The 17350-nt window shown below is 44.5% G+C and overlaps 2 protein-coding genes across 2 annotated transcripts in view; both read right to left on the reverse strand.

Annotated features, from left to right (window-relative positions):
- The window catches only part of LOC101350828 (maltase-glucoamylase, intestinal), a 250622-nt gene that overhangs the window by 209859 nt on the left and 23413 nt on the right, over nucleotides 1–17350 (reverse strand). The window lies entirely within an intron of this gene.
- On the reverse strand, nucleotides 8232–9129 carry TAS2R5 (taste 2 receptor member 5). The gene is given in 3 exon segments (XM_012557292.1): nucleotides 8232–8392; nucleotides 8395–8761; nucleotides 8764–9129. Coding segments are annotated over 3 exon segments (894 nt in total).

Raw genomic sequence — 17350 nt, forward strand, 5'->3', positions numbered from 1 at the left:
TATATATCCTGGATATTAAACACTTATCAGATATATGCTTACAAAATATTTTCTCCCATCCTGTAGGCTGTCTCTTCACTTTCTTGATAAAAATGCTTTGATGCACAAGTTTTTAATTGTAATGAAGTCCAATTTATTTTTTCTTTTGTTGCTTGTGATTTTGTTGCATCTAAGAAACCACTGCCTAACTAAAGTCACAAAGATTTACTCCTCTAAGTTTTCTTCTAAGAGTTTTATAGTTTATGTATTACACTTAGGTTTATGATCCATTCTTTTTCATATGTTTATTACTATTTGCATTTTTTTATTGTGCTTTAGACAGTTTACAGAACAAATAGTTTCCATCAAACAGTTAGTACACATATTGTTTTATGGCATTGGTTAACAAACCCATGACATGTCAACACTGTCTCTTCTCAACCTTGGGTTCCCAGCTTTCCTGTCCCCTCCTGCCTTCTAGTCCTTGCCCCCAGGCTGGTGTGCCCTTTTAGTCTCGTTTTGTTTTATGGGCCTGTCTAATCTTTGGATGAATGGTGAACCTCAGGAGTGACTTCATTACTGAGCTAAAAGGATGTGTGGGGGCCATACTCTTGGGGTTTCTCCAGTCTCTGCCAGAACAGTCAGTGGTGGTAGCCAGGCACCATCTAATTGTACTGGACTCAGTCTGGTGGAGGCCATGGTAGTTGTGGTCCATTAGTTTTATAATCCATTTTTAAGCAATTTTGTATATGGTGTGAGGTAGGGGTCCAATTTCATTCTTTTACATAAGGATATCCAGTTGTCCTAGCATCATTTGTTGAAGACTATTCTTTTACCATTGAATTGTCTTGGACTCTGGATTCTCAATTGTATTCTATTGATCCATATGTCTATTCTTATGCCAATACCACACTGCCCTAGTTACTTTAGATTTATATTAAGTTTTGAAATTGCAAAATGTGAGTCCTCCAAATTTTTTTTTTCCCAAATTGTTTTGGCTATTCTGGGAAACTTGCATTTCCATATCAATTTTAGATGAGTTTGTCAATTTCTGCAAAAAAAAACCAGTGGAGTTTAGATAGGGATTACACTGAATCTGTAGATCAATTTGGAGAATTTGTTGTTGTTGTTAGGTGGTATCAAGTTGGTTCCAACTCATAGCGATCTCACGTACAACAGAATGAAACACTGCCTGATCTTGCGCCATCCTCACAATCGTAGTTATGCTTAAGCCCACTGTTGCAGCCAGTGTCAATCCATCTCATTGAGGGTCTTCCTCTTTTTCACTGACCCTCGACTTTACCAAGCATGATGTCCTTCTTCAGGGACTGATCCCTCCTGATAACATGTCCAAAGTATGTGAGACATAGTCTCACAATCCTTGCTTCTAAGAAGCATTCAGTTGTACTTCTTCCAAAACAGATTTGTTTATTCCTCTGGTAGTCCATGGTATATTCAATATTCTTTGCCAACACCACAATTCAAAGGTGTCAATTCTTCTCAGGTCTTCCTTATTCACTGTCCAGCTTTCACACGCATATGAAGCAATTGAAAACACCATGGCTTGGGTCAGGCATACCTTAGACTTCAAGGTGATATTTTTTATTTTCAACACTTTAAAGAGGTCTTTTGCAGCAGATTTGCCCAATGTAATGTGTCTTTTGATTTCTTGACTGCTGCTTCCATGGCTGTTGATTGTGGATCCAAGTAAAATGAAATTCTTGACAATTTTAATCTTTTCTCCATTTATCATATCAAATTTAGAGAATACTGCCGTCTTAATAATATAAAATATTCCAATCCATGAACATAGAATGTCTTTCCATTTATTTAGATATTCTTAAATTTCTTTGAACAATGTTTTGTAGTTCTCAGTGTACAAGCCTTTCATTTATTTTGCTAAATTTATTCCTAAGTATTGTATTCTGTAGAGTAAATGGAAGTGTTTTCTTGATTTACTTTTTATTGTTCATTGCTAACGTTCATTGATTTTTTTATACATATTGATTTTGTATCCTGCAACATTCCTGAATTCATTTATTTGTCCTAATAGTTTTGCTGTGAATTCCTTTGGATTTTCTGTATACAAGGTCATGTTATCTGCAAATAGAGTTTTACTTCCTCCTTTCTAATCTGGATTCCTTTTTATTTCTTTTTCTTGCTAATTGCCCTGGCTCAACTTCCACTACAACGTTGAACAGAAGTGGCAAGAACGAATATCCTTGTCCTGCTCCTAATCTTAGGGGGAAAAAGTATTCAGTCCTTCACCATTAAGTATGTGTGTTTTTCATAGGTGCCTTTTATTGGGTTTAGAAAGTGTCCTTCTATTCCTAGTTTGTTGAGTGATTTATCATAAAAAGCTGTTGGATTTTGTCAAATGCTTTTTTGTTTGCATCAGTTGAGACGATCGTGTGTGTTTTTGTCCTTTATTTTATTAATATGATATATTACATTGGTTGATTTTAGTGTGTTAAAACAGTCTTGCATTACCAGGTGAAAAATACCACTTTTTTTGCCATGTAGAATTTTTTTATATGTTGCTGGATTCAGTTTGCTAGTTTCTTGTTGAGGGTTTTTGTATCTATATTCACAAGGGATATTGGTCTGTTATTTTCTTTTCTTGCTATGTGTTTGGCTGGTTTGTCTGGGTAATATTGGCATCATTGAATTAGGTGGGAAGTGTTCCCTCCCATTCTGTTTTTTTGGAAGAGTTTGTGAAGGACTGGCATTAATTCTGTAAACATTTGGTAGAATTCACCAGTGAAGCCATCTGGTCCTGGACTTTTCTTTGTGGGAAGTTTTATTTATTATTGAGCACTAATTCAATCTCTTTACTTTTTATAGATATATTCAGATTTTCTGTTTCTTCTTGAGTTGATTTCAGTAGTTTGTGGTTTATATAATTTATATCTTTACTATGTCAATGTAGTGAATGGTGTTTATATAGTCTCTAATGTTACCATCATGAGCTCTAGCAGTACAGTGGTTAAAGCGCTCAGCTGTTAACTGAAAGATCGGCAGTTCAAACCCACCAGCTGCTCAGTGGGAGAAGATGTGGCAGTCTACTTCCGTAAAGCTTCACAGCCTCAGAAACCCTATGGGGCAGTTCTACTCTATCCTATAGGGTCGCTATGAGTTGGAATCGACTCGACAGCAGTGAGTTTTGGTTTAGGGTTTAATGTTACTATCCTTACATTCCTGGGATAAACAACTTTATCATGGTGCATTATCTTTTTTTATTCACTAATATATCTTCTTCTCTAATAATTTGATAATTTTTATTTTGGACATTTGCTTCTATAAGTTAAATGGGTCTGTTTAATTTTCTTCTCCTGTTTGTTTCATCTAGCTTTGATATAAAGGTTGTATTGGCCTCAGAGCACAATTTGAGGAGTATTCCCTCTTTTATTCTATTCTTTGTAAGAGGTTGCTTAAGATTAAATTACACTTTGGTAAAATTCACCAGTAAACGTTCCTAAGCTTGTTTTCTATATAGAAAGATTTTAACTACTACTGTTTCAATTTATTAAACTCAATAAACAGTCAGACTTTCTATTTCTTCCTAGGTCAGTTTTATTAAATTGTATTTTTCCAGGAACTTGCAATTTCATCTTAGTTTTCTAATTTATTGACAAAGTTGTACATAGTATTTGTGTTATCTTTTTAATATTTTAATTATTCTGTATGTGTAGCCAAGATCATTTTTGCATTCATATTATTCAGCTTCTCTTTTATTCTTAATCTATCTTACCAGTGGTTTTTCCACCTTGGTAGTTTTTTCAAACAACAAACTTCTGCCTTTAATATTTATCAGTCAGAAGACGCAACACACTCAAAGAGATTGTTCAAGCTAATTTAATAAATGATTTATAAGGTGTGGGTAGGGTTCAGGTAACTAGCAAGGGGTGATGAAGCACCCAGCCACTCGGGAACCACGAGACGTCAAAAGGAGCGTGCAGTCACAAGGACAAAGTGAGAGATGCAGACGATGGGGAGGAGCCGCTTGACAGGAATGGTGGCCTCAAAGGAGCACAGCCACTGCCAAGCCAGAGACAGGGTGTCCAATGCCCACTCCCCTCTCCCCTAGTCATCTGATGCCCCACCCTGCTCCAGTGGGAGAATTCGACTGGAGGCCGACATCCCAGGAGTCCAGGTCATGCTGTCTATAGATGCAGTTCCAGGACATGGAGCAGGAGGGAGGGGCCTAAAAGTGGATCCCGAGGGGCAGATATAAACTACTGTCTTAGTTATCTAGTGCTGCTATAACATAAATACCACAAGTGCATGACTTTAACAAAAATTTATTTTCTCACAGAAGACTGTAAGTCCAAACTCAGGGTGCCATTTCTAGGGGAAGGCTTTCTTTCTCTGTCTGCTCTAGAGGAAGATCCTTGTCTCTTCAGCTTCTATTCCTTGGCTCCTTGGAGATCTCATGTGGCATGGCAACTATCTTCCCCCATTTCTGCTCTCTTGCTTGCTTGTTTAATTTCTTTTATATCTCAAAAGAGACTGACTCAAGACACACCCTACACTAATACTTTCTCATTAACATAACAAAGAAAACCCATTCCCAGCTGGGATTATGACCACTATAGGGATTAGGGTTTACAACACGTATTTGGGGGGAACACAATCCAATCCATAACAATTACCCAGCACATTGGTCCTTGCAATTTAATGTTCATTTCTCATTTCATTGATTTCTTCCATGTCTTTGTGGTCTCTGTCCCTCTATTCCCTAGTCGAATGCCATTGGGAACTCCAATCAGTTCACTTGAACTGAGGACCCAGGTTCTGCCCTGGACCATAATCTATTTTATCAGTCCTCTTCAGTCTGGCATTTAGAATACCTCCAAATTCTCAGTTTTACAAATAGCTTTCTATGAACATTTTGGCAGAAACAACTTTATGCATATCTTTAATTATTAGAGATATATTTACAGAAAGTATATTGCTTTATCAAACTATATATATACAAACAATATATCAAACTACATATATATATATACATATATGTACCTACACACACTGGCAAATTGTTCCTCAGAATATTATACCAATTAATAAGTCCCTCTTTGGTGTATGAGAGTATCTTTGTCCCTGTAGCTTTGAGAATATTAAGCATTATCTTTTCATTTTTAGTCTTTGTTAACTGGATAAACACAAAATGGTATCTCATTTCAGTATCAAGTCACCTTTTTTTATGGCTAGTGAGAAAGAAAAATATGTTTATAAACCATTTATATTGCTTTGTTTTGCAATGGCCTTCGAGGACTTTCTCGTTTTTCTATTAGAATGTTCCAATTTTTCTTAATTTTGTAATGATTAAGAATAATAACTCTTTTTCCTGGTTATATATGCTGCAATTGGATTTTTTTCTCAATTTATCCATTACCATTTAAATGTGTAGTGTTTTTGATATACAGAAGTTATAAATTTTTATGCAATCAAGTATATAAAGAATCTTTGCATGATTTAGTGAAATGGGGAAATGTTATTCTTGATTCTCTACCTTTCTGTCCTGTTTGAATCTTTTGTTAGCCGTGCTCACATATCACAATTTTAACACTCCAAATTTCCCCTGGGCTGCACCATCCCAGAGCATACCACACAATAGGAAGCAAAGCTATGGATATCTGCATGCACACGCACACACACCCACACATGTGCTCGCACATGGACGAACCCAGCTGCAGCCTGGAGAATGCAAACGACCGAAGATTTCATTACCTAGGAATCAACTCAAGAGCACAGATTTGCCTGCATATTTGTTTTCTTGGCTAAAACACAAAGTAGCCTCACACCCATCATGAGCTAAATTACATACAGAAATGAAGGAAATCCAGTCCCAAAAGGCAAGGGGACAATGCAGGAGTTTTGTCCCCAAGAACAGCAAGTGACAGAAACATCAGTCATTTGTGGGTTTGCACCTCAGCTCCCAGGCATCCCACCAGTCCCATGTTTGACGGATTCATTATTCATTTCATCTGATTAGAGATACTTATACATTTGAACATCTCACAGGCTAATCCTAGTGTGAAGCCTTACAGCTATGAACACGGTCCTTATGGTTTAACGGAGAGGGCACAAGATGCGGAGTCACCCGTCTGGGGCTGCTCCACCAACATGTTCACCATCATTTATCTTGAGCAAGGACTCACTCAGCCTGAGTTCTGTCACCTATAAAATGAGGATAAAGTTACTAACAACATAGAGTTGCTAATAAGGTCAAAGGAGATAATGGGCTACAGTGCCTGAGAAAATGTGAAGCCCAGTACAAAATGTCAGGTGCTGCTATTATCACTATATCACTGTTAACACTACAATAATTGGTCACAAATGACATCTGTGTAAAAACAGAGATGGAATAACGGAAACTCATCCTACCACTAAACACCACCAAAAAGAAGCATCTTTCTATTCAAAGAGAGGGCTGTGGCCAGTACCCTCACCTAACACAAAAAGGGGTGCTTGCCCTCACACAGCTCACAGTGATGCCAGCGGAGCCAGTGCCCCAGATGATAGCCATGTGCACATGTGCCCTGTGTACCTCCATCCATCTTTCTGGGTGAGGGGAGATGGTGAGAGAAAAAGGCAGATAAAAGTAGATTCACACGGTCTCCCATAAGAAAGTACATCAAGTGTTGTCCCCTGGACGCCGGATCCCTTGGAGTTGGATCAATGGAGATATGTCCACACAAAGCTGAAAAGGGGCTGAGAAAGTAGGTGGGAAGGGGAAGGGACTCCAGGGAGGGAGGGGCAAGGCTGGTTCTTTAGGACAGCGGCACGATGTCAAGGAAAGGGCACTGGACCAGAGGAAGGACACTTGGTCTGGTCCCAGCATGGCCACTGGCTTCAAGGACACCCTGGGCCAGCCCTACCCTCTCCAGCTCACTTTGTCAATCATGGAAAAAAGACTAGTTAGTGCATCTAATCAGTCATTTAGAAAATATTTATGAAGTGTTTATTATGTGCCAGGCAGTGAATGCCAGGGATATAAGAGAAGACAAAAACATCCAGATCCTGCGTCCGTGGATTGACATTCTAGATGGTCCTCCTTCAGCTCAGGCTGCAGAGAGTCTGGAGTGGCAGGTCAGGTAGATAACTGACCACAAAGGAAAAGGCTTGACCTTACTGGGGAGCAGTGTTCTTCTGGCTTCTTCCCGAGAGCAAAAGCCAATGCCCCTCATCCCCACCCTACCCTGCTCCAGGTCCTGCCTGTGGGAGCCCCACAAAGACCATGGCAACCAATGGGCATGTAGCCTGAAGGCAAGTCTTGGGCTCAGAGAGACATCCATAAATATAGAAAAGTGTTTGCTTTGTCTTTCAGTTAGATACCTAGGCCACAAGCACTAGAGTAGAGAAATGAAAGAGTAGTTTATGGTTCTTCTCTTAAAAAGTTTGCCTCCAATGACCAACATTAATGGAGAGGTGAAACTTCACAAAAATTAATGATCACTATATTCACTGTATCGAGCCCTGGTGCCCAGCAGTTAAGAGCTTGGCTGCAAACCAAAGGGTCGGCAGTTCAAATCCACCAGCAGCTCCTTGGAAACTCTATGGGACAGTTCTACTCTGTCCTATTGGGTCACTATGAGTCAAAATCAACTCGACAGCAACAAGTATAGTTTTTATAGTCATTGGAGCCTGGTGGCAGGGTAGTTAAGAGCTCGGCTGCTGACCAAAAGGTCAGCAGTTGGAATCCACCAGCGACTCCTTGGAAACCCTGTGGGGCAGTTCTACTCTGTCCTATTGGGTCGCTATGAGTCAAAATAAACTCGACAGCAACAAGTATAGTTTTTATAGTCATTGGAGCCTGGTGGCACGATGGTTAAGAGCTCGGCTGCCGACCAAAAGGTCAGCAGTTGGCATCCACCAGCGGCTCCTTGGAAACCCTGTGGGGCAGTTCTACTCTGAGTAAGAACAGACTCGGCAGCAACAGGTTTGTTTATCTGGGTACAGTCATCGTTCCTAATCTGTGGAAAAAACATACTTACACGTGTAATATGGAAACTGCGTGCATTATTTGCTACATATAAAGAGACTAAACACCTCTTTTACAAACACAGAGCAGCCTTGACTCCCGAGATCCGCTAAGAGAATGCACTTGGTGCTGCGGTTTGTCTTCCTGATGCTCATTCACCAGATTAGTGTCAGATAAGGACAAGTTTACACCACAAAAAAGTCAGCTCCCTTCAGAGCACTATCAATGACGCCTCATGGGTGTCCCGTGCAGCTCTCTCTCCCCTGGGTCATGGGCCCCCGCCTCTGCAGGTGCACCCCAGCTTCTGCAGGATTCTCTGCCAAAGCTGCTTGACCCTCGGGTTGCCCAGGACCAGGACGGCAGAGTGAAGGGAAGGGGAGGCAGCCATGAGGGTCTCGGAGAAGATGATGGAGGTAAGATGTGGGGGAAGGACTTGGTGGGGATGGAGAAGAGGCTGGCCAGCACGTACACTATGTGGAAAACCAGGAAGCTGCCCAGGGACCACCGGGCCCTGATGTGAGCTCGGGCCTGGGCGTCCCAACGGCCTGCCATGTGGACCTGCATCTTCCGATGGTGTCTGTACAAAGAGACCATCAGCATCCCAGAGTACAGAAGAAACAGCAAGAAAGGCAGAGAACCTCCTGAACTGAGCTCAAATGTGTAAGCATAATGCCGGCTTAAGAAGGGATGCAGAATGCTGCTGTTCCACTGGAAGGGAGCGTGGGGCTGTTGGGAAATGTGGACCACGAGGAGCAGCGTGACGATGAAGTAGCCGAGGCAGCAGAGGTTCAGGCGATAGGGCCCCTCTGCTTCAGCCACACATAGGCGGGGTGCTCGAAGGTGGTGATCTTCAGGCAGTAGAAGGCACTAAGGAAGGTGGCGAACCACAGGCTGGCCTGGCTCACCAGGGCCCAGGCCACCCAGAGGTAGCGGATCCAATGGCTGCCCTGGAAGAGCGAGAACAGGCTGAGGTCCGCCATGATCAGCCACTGCAGGACAAACCGGCAGGCTGCCAGGCCCAGGACGATGCAGCTGTAGCAAGACTGCCTGGTTCTCCTGGCCCACTCTCCAAGACTCCAGACCACAAGGGCTCCGTTCCCAAGCAGGCCCACAAAAAACTCGGCCACGGCCACCACCATCAGCAGGCCTTGGGCCGCAGTCAGCATGGCAGAGAGGAGTCTGCATGGGGCTGAGGAGCGTCACAGCTCCAGCTGTGGTTCAGAACCCTGGGGGTGGTACCTCGCTCGCCATGAACCCTGGCCCTGGCCTTGTCCTCTGTAGCCTGTCCTCAGGCAGAGACTGAACAGCTGCGACCAGAGGAGAGTGCTCAGCAGGCACCGTCCCCTCTGTATTTGCATCCACACCAGCGAGTCCTGAGCCTAGTCTCTGAGAACAGTGCCATGGCCACACACGCTCCCCCTCAGGGGTCACGGCTAAGGTCTACACACAGCAATGACACAACAAGAAAGACCACATGGAAACACCCTCAGTTCTCTATGGCGTCACATAGGAGCCCACGGGCTATAAAAAAGGGATTTTGTTTTCATAAAAAGAACACTGGCCACATAAGCATGAAAGCTAGATAACCTCAGAAATTTGAAAAAGATTTATTTCATTATGAAAGTGAGAAGTAAGAGAAGTTTGGGGGGGAGAAAACAATCAGAGAAGCAAAATATAGTCTATTGAAGTGCCAGGTAAGAAAAGACACAGGAGTCAGTGGCAGAGCCATCGCTGCCAGCAGTGCCTTCCAGGCCATGTGCCCTTTCTGCCTGAGGACCAGCCACGCTCCCCTGAGCACCTATCTCACCAAAGTCTCAGGGAAGGAAAAGAGCTCCATGAAGTGAAGAGGGCTAGCAGAGATATCAGGAAATGTAGGGAAAGCACCTCACTTCTTGCTCTTCAGACACCACCTCCCCTGCGACTCTGTCTATTAGGTGCCATCAAGTCGGTTGCGACTCATAGCAACCCTACGTACAACAGAACAAAACACTGCCCAGTCCTGCGCCATCTTCACAATTGCTGTTAGGCTTGAGCCCATTGTTCCAGCCTCTGTGTCAGTCCATCTTGTTGACAGTCTCCCTCTTTTTTGCTGACCCTCTCCCTCTTTTTTGCTGACCCTCTGCTTTACCAAGCATGATGTCCTTCTCCAGGGACTGGTCTCTCCTGATAACATGTCCAAAGTATGTGAGACAAAGTCTCACCATCCTTGCTTCTAAGGAGCATTCTGGCTGTACTTCTTCCAACACAGATTTGTTCCTTCTTTTGGCAGTCCGTGGTATATTCAATATTCTTCACCAACACCAATCCAAAGGTGTCAATTCTTCAGTATTCCTTATTCATCGTCCAGCTTTCACATGCATATGAGGCAACTGAAAACACCATGGGCTGGGTCAGATGCACTTTAGTCCTTAAAGTGACATCTTTGCTTTTTAACACTTTAAAGAGGTCTTTTGCAGCAGATGTGTCCAATGCAGTGGCAGGCTGGATGCTAAGTTGGCTCCAGGACTCCCACTGTGGTGGGCAAACCCTGAGTCAGTCTTGGTGACTGTGGATCGGTTGGATGGCGTTTCTGTGATGAGGGGAGATTAGATGGCAATGGTGCAGGGCTCTTGTGGGTGTAACCAAGGTCTCAAATGGGTTGATTACCAGTTAATCAAAAAGGAGGGTTTCCTGGTGGGCCAGCCTAAATCAGTGAAAAGTCTTGAAAGAGGTCCTGGGCCATACAGAAGGGTGAGATTCTTCTGCTGGACTTGGAGAATTCAGCTGACACATAGTGAGGGGGCTGTGAGGGGACCACATGGCCCGAACTAGGGTGGCCTGTAGGGGCTCAGAGTGGCCCCCAGCTGACAGCCAGCAAGCAAAGGGGATCTCAGTCCTATAACCACAAGGACCTGAAATCTGCCAACAACCACGTGAGCTTGGAAGAGGAGCTTGGAAGAGGCGCTCAGCCTGGCGAGCACCCTGTCTACAGCCTGAGAGGGCCTGCGGACAGGACCCGGCTACACTGCATCAGACTCCTGCCCACGACCACTGTGACGATAAAAGCGTGCTGTTTTGAGCTGCTACCTTGTGTGGCTACTCAGCACACAGGAAACTCCTACAGTGTTCAGAGCAGGCTGGAGATGTCTACGAGGAAATGAGGAGAACGAGGACGGCCAGAGGGTGGAGGAAAGAGTGGGGTGCCGGAGTGGGGAGACCGGGCTTGGGCCCAGCACTGTGCAGTCACTGTCAGCCCCAGCCACGCTATTAGTGATGCAGTGGGATTGTAGGACAGACCACCATCCACTCAGAGGGGAGTTGAGCGTGCTTGTGATGTGCCGGGCAGGGCACACAGGGACACAGCAGGGAACAGTACGCAGTCCCTGCTTCCCACGTGTTCTTTCTGTACCATGTCCATCCTGCCTAAGGTGGCGTCCTGCAGCCCTGGCAGAGGCTGCAGAAAGCTGGGGGAAGAGGCTCCTTGGTCCACTGGCCCGAGGTACTGGGTAGGCGTGGCCCACCCATGAGTGGAGTCCCTCTGGCCCACTCTTCCCACAGACCTCACAGAGGCCACGACAGCCCACTGATGTGTATCCAGAAAGCCTCACAAAAACATTTCCAGAAATATCAAGACGGGTTTAAAAGACTACTTTGCTAATAGTGTTAAGAAAGGCTAAACCACGTGGAGGACTGAGCTAACTATTTGGATAATTCCACTAAGGAAAAATGCTTGCCTAAAACAATATCTGACAGTCCATGTACAGGCTCATCTTTAAGACATACACTGTTTTAAAATGGTAGCTATTTTCTACTCTCCCTTATCGGGGGAGACAGTGTGCGTGGACAAAGAAAACTGGATGGTCTGCAGTAATGGGGGAAAATGGGATACTTCCCATGTAAAACACGACTGGCCAGCTTTGACTTCTGGAGTCATTAAAATGATGCACTTTGCATCGCGGCAAAGCCACAGCTCTGGTATCTGTCCTGTTTTCCATGTTCCCCTCTAATTTTATTTTTAAATCAGAGAAGTGAGAATACAAGTTTTAATTAATTTTACTTAATTTCATGGTAAATTAACCTCACTGTTGGCAGTTATCCAGAGTCCCTTCCAATCCTGTACTCCAGGTCCACAGCACTGAACCAAGGACAGAGGCCCAGGAGAGACGCCCCCTCACCCCCCCCGCCACCCAGGGGACAGGTTGTGGCCCCTGCCCAGCACCAACAGAGCAGTCTATCTGGAGAGAACAAGACTCTAGAAAGGAAGAAATGAAGAACAAGTGCTGGTTTCAGTGACACTAAAAGTGACACTTTCAGCCAATAAACACCCCCAGTGGCCAGACGGAGGCTAGCAGGCTAGCTCCAGTCTTGCTCCCACCTGAGCATAGTCACTAGCCTCCCTGTTCCTACATAAGGCAGCCTTTATCCCACTTCCGGAATGCGCCTACCCCGCCACTAGGAGATGCCCAGCAACGCTTCCAAAACAACTGGTACCAGGAGCAAACTCTTCCCCGAACGAGCTACACTGGTCCAGACAGGCAGACGTGGCACAGACCAAGCAAACAGTCCAGTCTTCTCCGGCAGTACACTATGTCTCCTCTGACAGGGAGAAGTGGAACACGGCTGTCATTCTGAAATAATGTGTAACAGAAGCAAACGCTAGAAATGTGCACATCTTCACCATCTTTCCAGCTCCTGCCCCACCACCTTATCAAGAGGGGGCTCTTGCCCACGGGGTCAGCTACAAGGATCGCCTGCCTCTTTGGCACCAATATTAATTCCTTAGTTTTGACAAATGTCCTGTGGTTATGTAAAATGTTAACATTAGGGGCAACTGCAGTGGGGGGGGATGTGGAATATGAGAACTCTCCAGATGCCTTTGAATTGTGGTGTTGGTGAAGAATACTGAATATTCCATGGACTGCCAAAGAACAAACAAATCTATCTTAGAAAAAGTACAGCCAGAATGCTCCTTAGAGGCAAGGATGGCGAGACTACATCTCACAAACTTTAGACATGTTGTCAGGAGGGAGCAGTGCCTGGAGAAGGACATCATGCTTGGTAAAGTAGAGGGTCAGAGAAAAACAAGAAGACCCTCAATGAGACGGACTGACACAGTGGCTGCAACAATGGGCTCCAGCGTAACAACGATTGTGAGCATGGCGCTGGACCGGGCGGCATGTCATCCCGTTGTATGTGGGGTCACTGTGAGTTGGAACCCACTCAACAGCACCTAACAAAAACAACAATAACAACCAGACTCTCTTTGCAACTTTTCTGAAAAATAAAATAAAAATTAAAACTTTATTTTTAAAAAAGTTAAGTAAAACTCAGTATTTCTATGAGAATTATGTTTTTAACAATTCGGGAATTGTGTTTTTCCAGAAAAGCACATGTAAAATCATGCTAAGCCAAGAGTCAAGCAGTACAGATAACAGGGTCCTCTGGACTGGCTGTCTGCCCCTCAGAGCAGAGCGGTCCCAGCCCTCAGATGACAGGGCCCTTGTAATTAAGCTTCGTACAAGGAGAGTCCGACACACTGGGGTTTGCAGTCCCACTCAGCCAGGTGGTAGCTGGGCCCTCAGGCAAGCCAATTACCCCTCTGGGCCTCACTTTCCTCTCTATCAAAATGATAGCGATGGTGCAGACCCCACAGGGCTATTGCAAGGAACATGAGAAGCCACTGTGCCTGGTGTCCAGCAAACAGTATTAGCTAAAGCAATTTTCCTCTCCTCGCTTGGTGATTTCTGTCCCTAGTTGCTCCTTCGGTAACTAGGAGCACACCCGAGGCCGGTTATTACTCACAGAGGCAAATCCAGGACAGATGGGGTTACGGCTGCTGCAGAAAGGCTGCTGGCTCTGCACAATTCCAGAGCCTCTGGAGGCAAGAACAGAGCCAGAGACCGACTGCCCGGCCTTAACACACACAAGTCAGAGACCTAGAGTCAGCTCTGCGTGACAGCAACAGACTTAACTGTCTCCTCCCCTGAGGTACCAGGATCTCGGGTAACCACTCTGACCAGTCACTGTTCCAACTGTGAGAGCACCAAAGTTGAGACAAACAGTTTTCCTGTATTTGAAACAGGTCAGAGACATTACCAAACACCTCCCCCGCAACCAAGCCGTACCCACGCGCAGCCACTTCCCGGCCTCTCACTGCTCCCTCGAGACCCTCGGCAGAGTTACAGCCACCACTTTCCCAGACTCTAAATCAAAACCAAATCCACTGCCCTCAAGTCGATTCCAACTCATCGCAACCCTACAGGACAGCGTAGAACCCATAGGGTTTCCAAGGAGCAGCTGGTGGATTTGAACTGCTGGCCTTTTCGTTAGCAGCCGAGTGCTTAACCACTGCGCCACTAGGACTCCTCTCAGACCCTAGGTACCCACATAATCCAGAGCTCTGACCTCACACTCCACCACCAGGCTCACAGAGGGTGCGGACTGGGCCCTTCCTCATATCTTCCTCACCACCCTCCATGGTCTTCTCCTCCCCACCTACCTGCCCCCATTAACTCCTGTCCCTTCCTGGTTGTTAACTCCACACCACCAGGCAAATTCTCTCACATCTGGGTGGTCTCCTTTCACCCATTTTTCTCAGTTTTATTCAATTGGTCACAGGGCGTCCTCTTAGGGGAGAAAATTCTATCTCTGCCTCTCCTCAGACCACGGTATCCTAATCTCTGGGAGTGTGGTCAAACTACCACTCCCCTCTCTGCCTCCCCCACCCCCAATACCCACACACCCCCAGGAGGCCTAGGAGGCCTGGCACAGTTAGAAAGGCATCCCAGAGACTCTGACAAGCTCCTCACTCCAGCCCGGTGAGAACCAGGGGGCCAGACCAGGGAGCCTCGCTCCAGCTTCCACACGTCAAAAAGAACACTCTTGAGAGGCTTCCTTCGAACACCTTCGGTGAACTTCCCTTTCACCTGGAGAAGGTGGCATTTGAGGTGCTCTTCAAAATTACCTTTGATTTAGGAAATAATGTTGGAATCATTTATTTCCTCTCTTTGAGCATAGAGAATGTGACCCAGCTAGAGCTGGGCTCACAAGGACACATCAACTGGCCCCTGAGATAAAGAAAATAGATGGGACAATCTTAGAAATTATCTTTTAGGGAAGGAAAATATCTTTTAGGGAGCCTTTCACATAAAACCAGTCAAACAAAACACAAAAGACTTTCCACTCTTGTCTTTTTCTATCAGCATTTAGTAAAGGGAGATTTCTTGGACCAATGAAGACCCTCCTGACTGTCGTTACTGAAACCTGTACCAATGATTGTTAAGAAAGACAATTCAAAATGTAGGATCACAGTTTCCAGCCAATCTGTGAAAAGGCAAAGCTTTCAGTGGTTTTGCGCATTTGTAATAATATATACTGATGACTCTGTAATGGCCTTTGGACTCAGGCAGACACGACTGTGGCAGCACGCTTGTCCATTTTCCCATTCTTGCTTATTCTGTAATATTTTCTGGACTCGGACAGACATGGATCTAGTCATGTACATTCACGTGACAATTAGGCAATATAAAGACACTTCTGAAGTTACTAAGAATTCCACTGAGTTCTCACAGAAATTGAACTACTTCCCATCACGTTTCTATCAGCCTATTCCTTCCCAAGAAGTCGCATTCAAGGCAATTTTTCAATGGTTTCTTCTTTAAGGTTACTGTTTTTGGCTTAGAAATATGTCTCATGTAAGGTTCAGGGCCTAAAATCCCAGTCTCTACATGATACTTCCATCAGCTAAGGAACTAAATGCCCACAAGATGCCCAGTGTCTGTCTCTTTCTCTCTGTCTCCTCTCCATCTCTATCTTCCCTCTCTCTCTCTGCTCTCCATTTCTCTATCTGCTTCAGCCATGGGTAAGTTTTCAGGCTGGACATATCCCTTCTGCTTCTTGTCCTAGAAAATAAAGCGTGACTCTACTCTGTCCCTCTTTCCACCCAACTTGGAAAAGAACTGGATGTTAGAGTCAAAAGATCAGAATTGGAGGCCTGGAACTACCTAGTTTTACTGTTAGGAGCCATTTACTTGACCTGCTCGTGACTCAATTTTCTCATCTGTATAATGGGCATAATAATACCTACATTACCAAAGAAGCTATGAGGAACCCATAAAATAGCATGTGAAAATATAGCTCACACAATAGTGGGCTTATGGCACCTAAAAGGTAAGAGGTGATGCCCCGAGTTACAGCTCCCACAGTGGGTGACTCATGACAATGGGCCCACAGGGTCCTGGCACCGCCCTTCTCTTCTGAGAGAGATTCTTCTCAGCAAAGATGTCCATCACTATCCCCTTTCCTGCCATAGGCAGAAAACAGCGGGAAACACAGGATATGGCACTTGAGAACCTGTGAGCCATCGTGTCTTCAGAAAATAAATAAAAGAAACATTTCTAATTCCTGGCCCATTACTGCTTAGTGGCAGGAAGTTAGCTGAGCATACTGGGACCAGTGACCCGCCAAGTCCTAAGCACTGCTAAAACCTGCACCCACAGTGGACTCTGGACAAGTGCCTCAGCAGACCCAAGGCTGTCTTCAAAGAGCAAAACAGTCCTAATACAAGTCCTAGACAAACAGTACGTCCAGCCCAGGCGGGGGAAATGAAAACAACGTCAGATAACCAAGAAATGAGCTAGCAGAACTCAGCCAACACAAGAAAAAGAATCCAGACAAACTAGATTATTCCCTTAGCCTTAGTGAGCAGAAACTGGATGTTGACATCAGAAACCCTTTGTATATCCTTTATGTACATGGATGGATGGATGGATGGGTGGGTGGGTGGATGGATGGGTAGATGGGTAGGTAAGTAAGGAGGTAGGTAGGTAGGTAGGTAGGTAGGTAGGTGGATGGATGGATGGATGGATGGATGGACGGACGGATGGATGGATGGATGGACAGATGGACAGATGGATAGAATGTATACAGTATATATATTTTAAAGTATGTGTTTTTTCCAATTACAAAAGAAATACATTTTCATCATAGAAAATGTGAAAAATGTAAAAAAAATTACTCAAAATTTCCCACCTAAAAATAATTGCTGTTTTGCATTTTTGAATAAATTTCCTTCTAGATTTTTTTATTTATATATACATATTTTTACCAAAGTTGGCATCATACTGCATATGCACGTTTTTATTTTGATTTCACTTAGCTGTATATTATAAGCATTTTCCCAGGTCATTTAAAAATGTTCTTTGACTACAAGATTGTCAACAACTACATATGATTCCATCACAAACATACAGATCGTTATGGCTATTTACGGTAGAACATAAATTATTTAACAAACGCAACAGAGACCCTCAACTTATTTCTGATAAGCAGTCCTGGAGGACAGGCGGAAGAGGTGCATGGCTGGGGTGGCAGCACCATGGGTCAGGGACCACAGAGACAAACCCAGTA

Source organism: Trichechus manatus, unplaced genomic scaffold (assembly GCF_000243295.1).
Source record: "Trichechus manatus latirostris isolate Lorelei unplaced genomic scaffold, TriManLat1.0 scaffold00093, whole genome shotgun sequence".
In the NCBI taxonomy this organism is placed as follows: domain Eukaryota; kingdom Metazoa; phylum Chordata; class Mammalia; order Sirenia; family Trichechidae; genus Trichechus; species Trichechus manatus.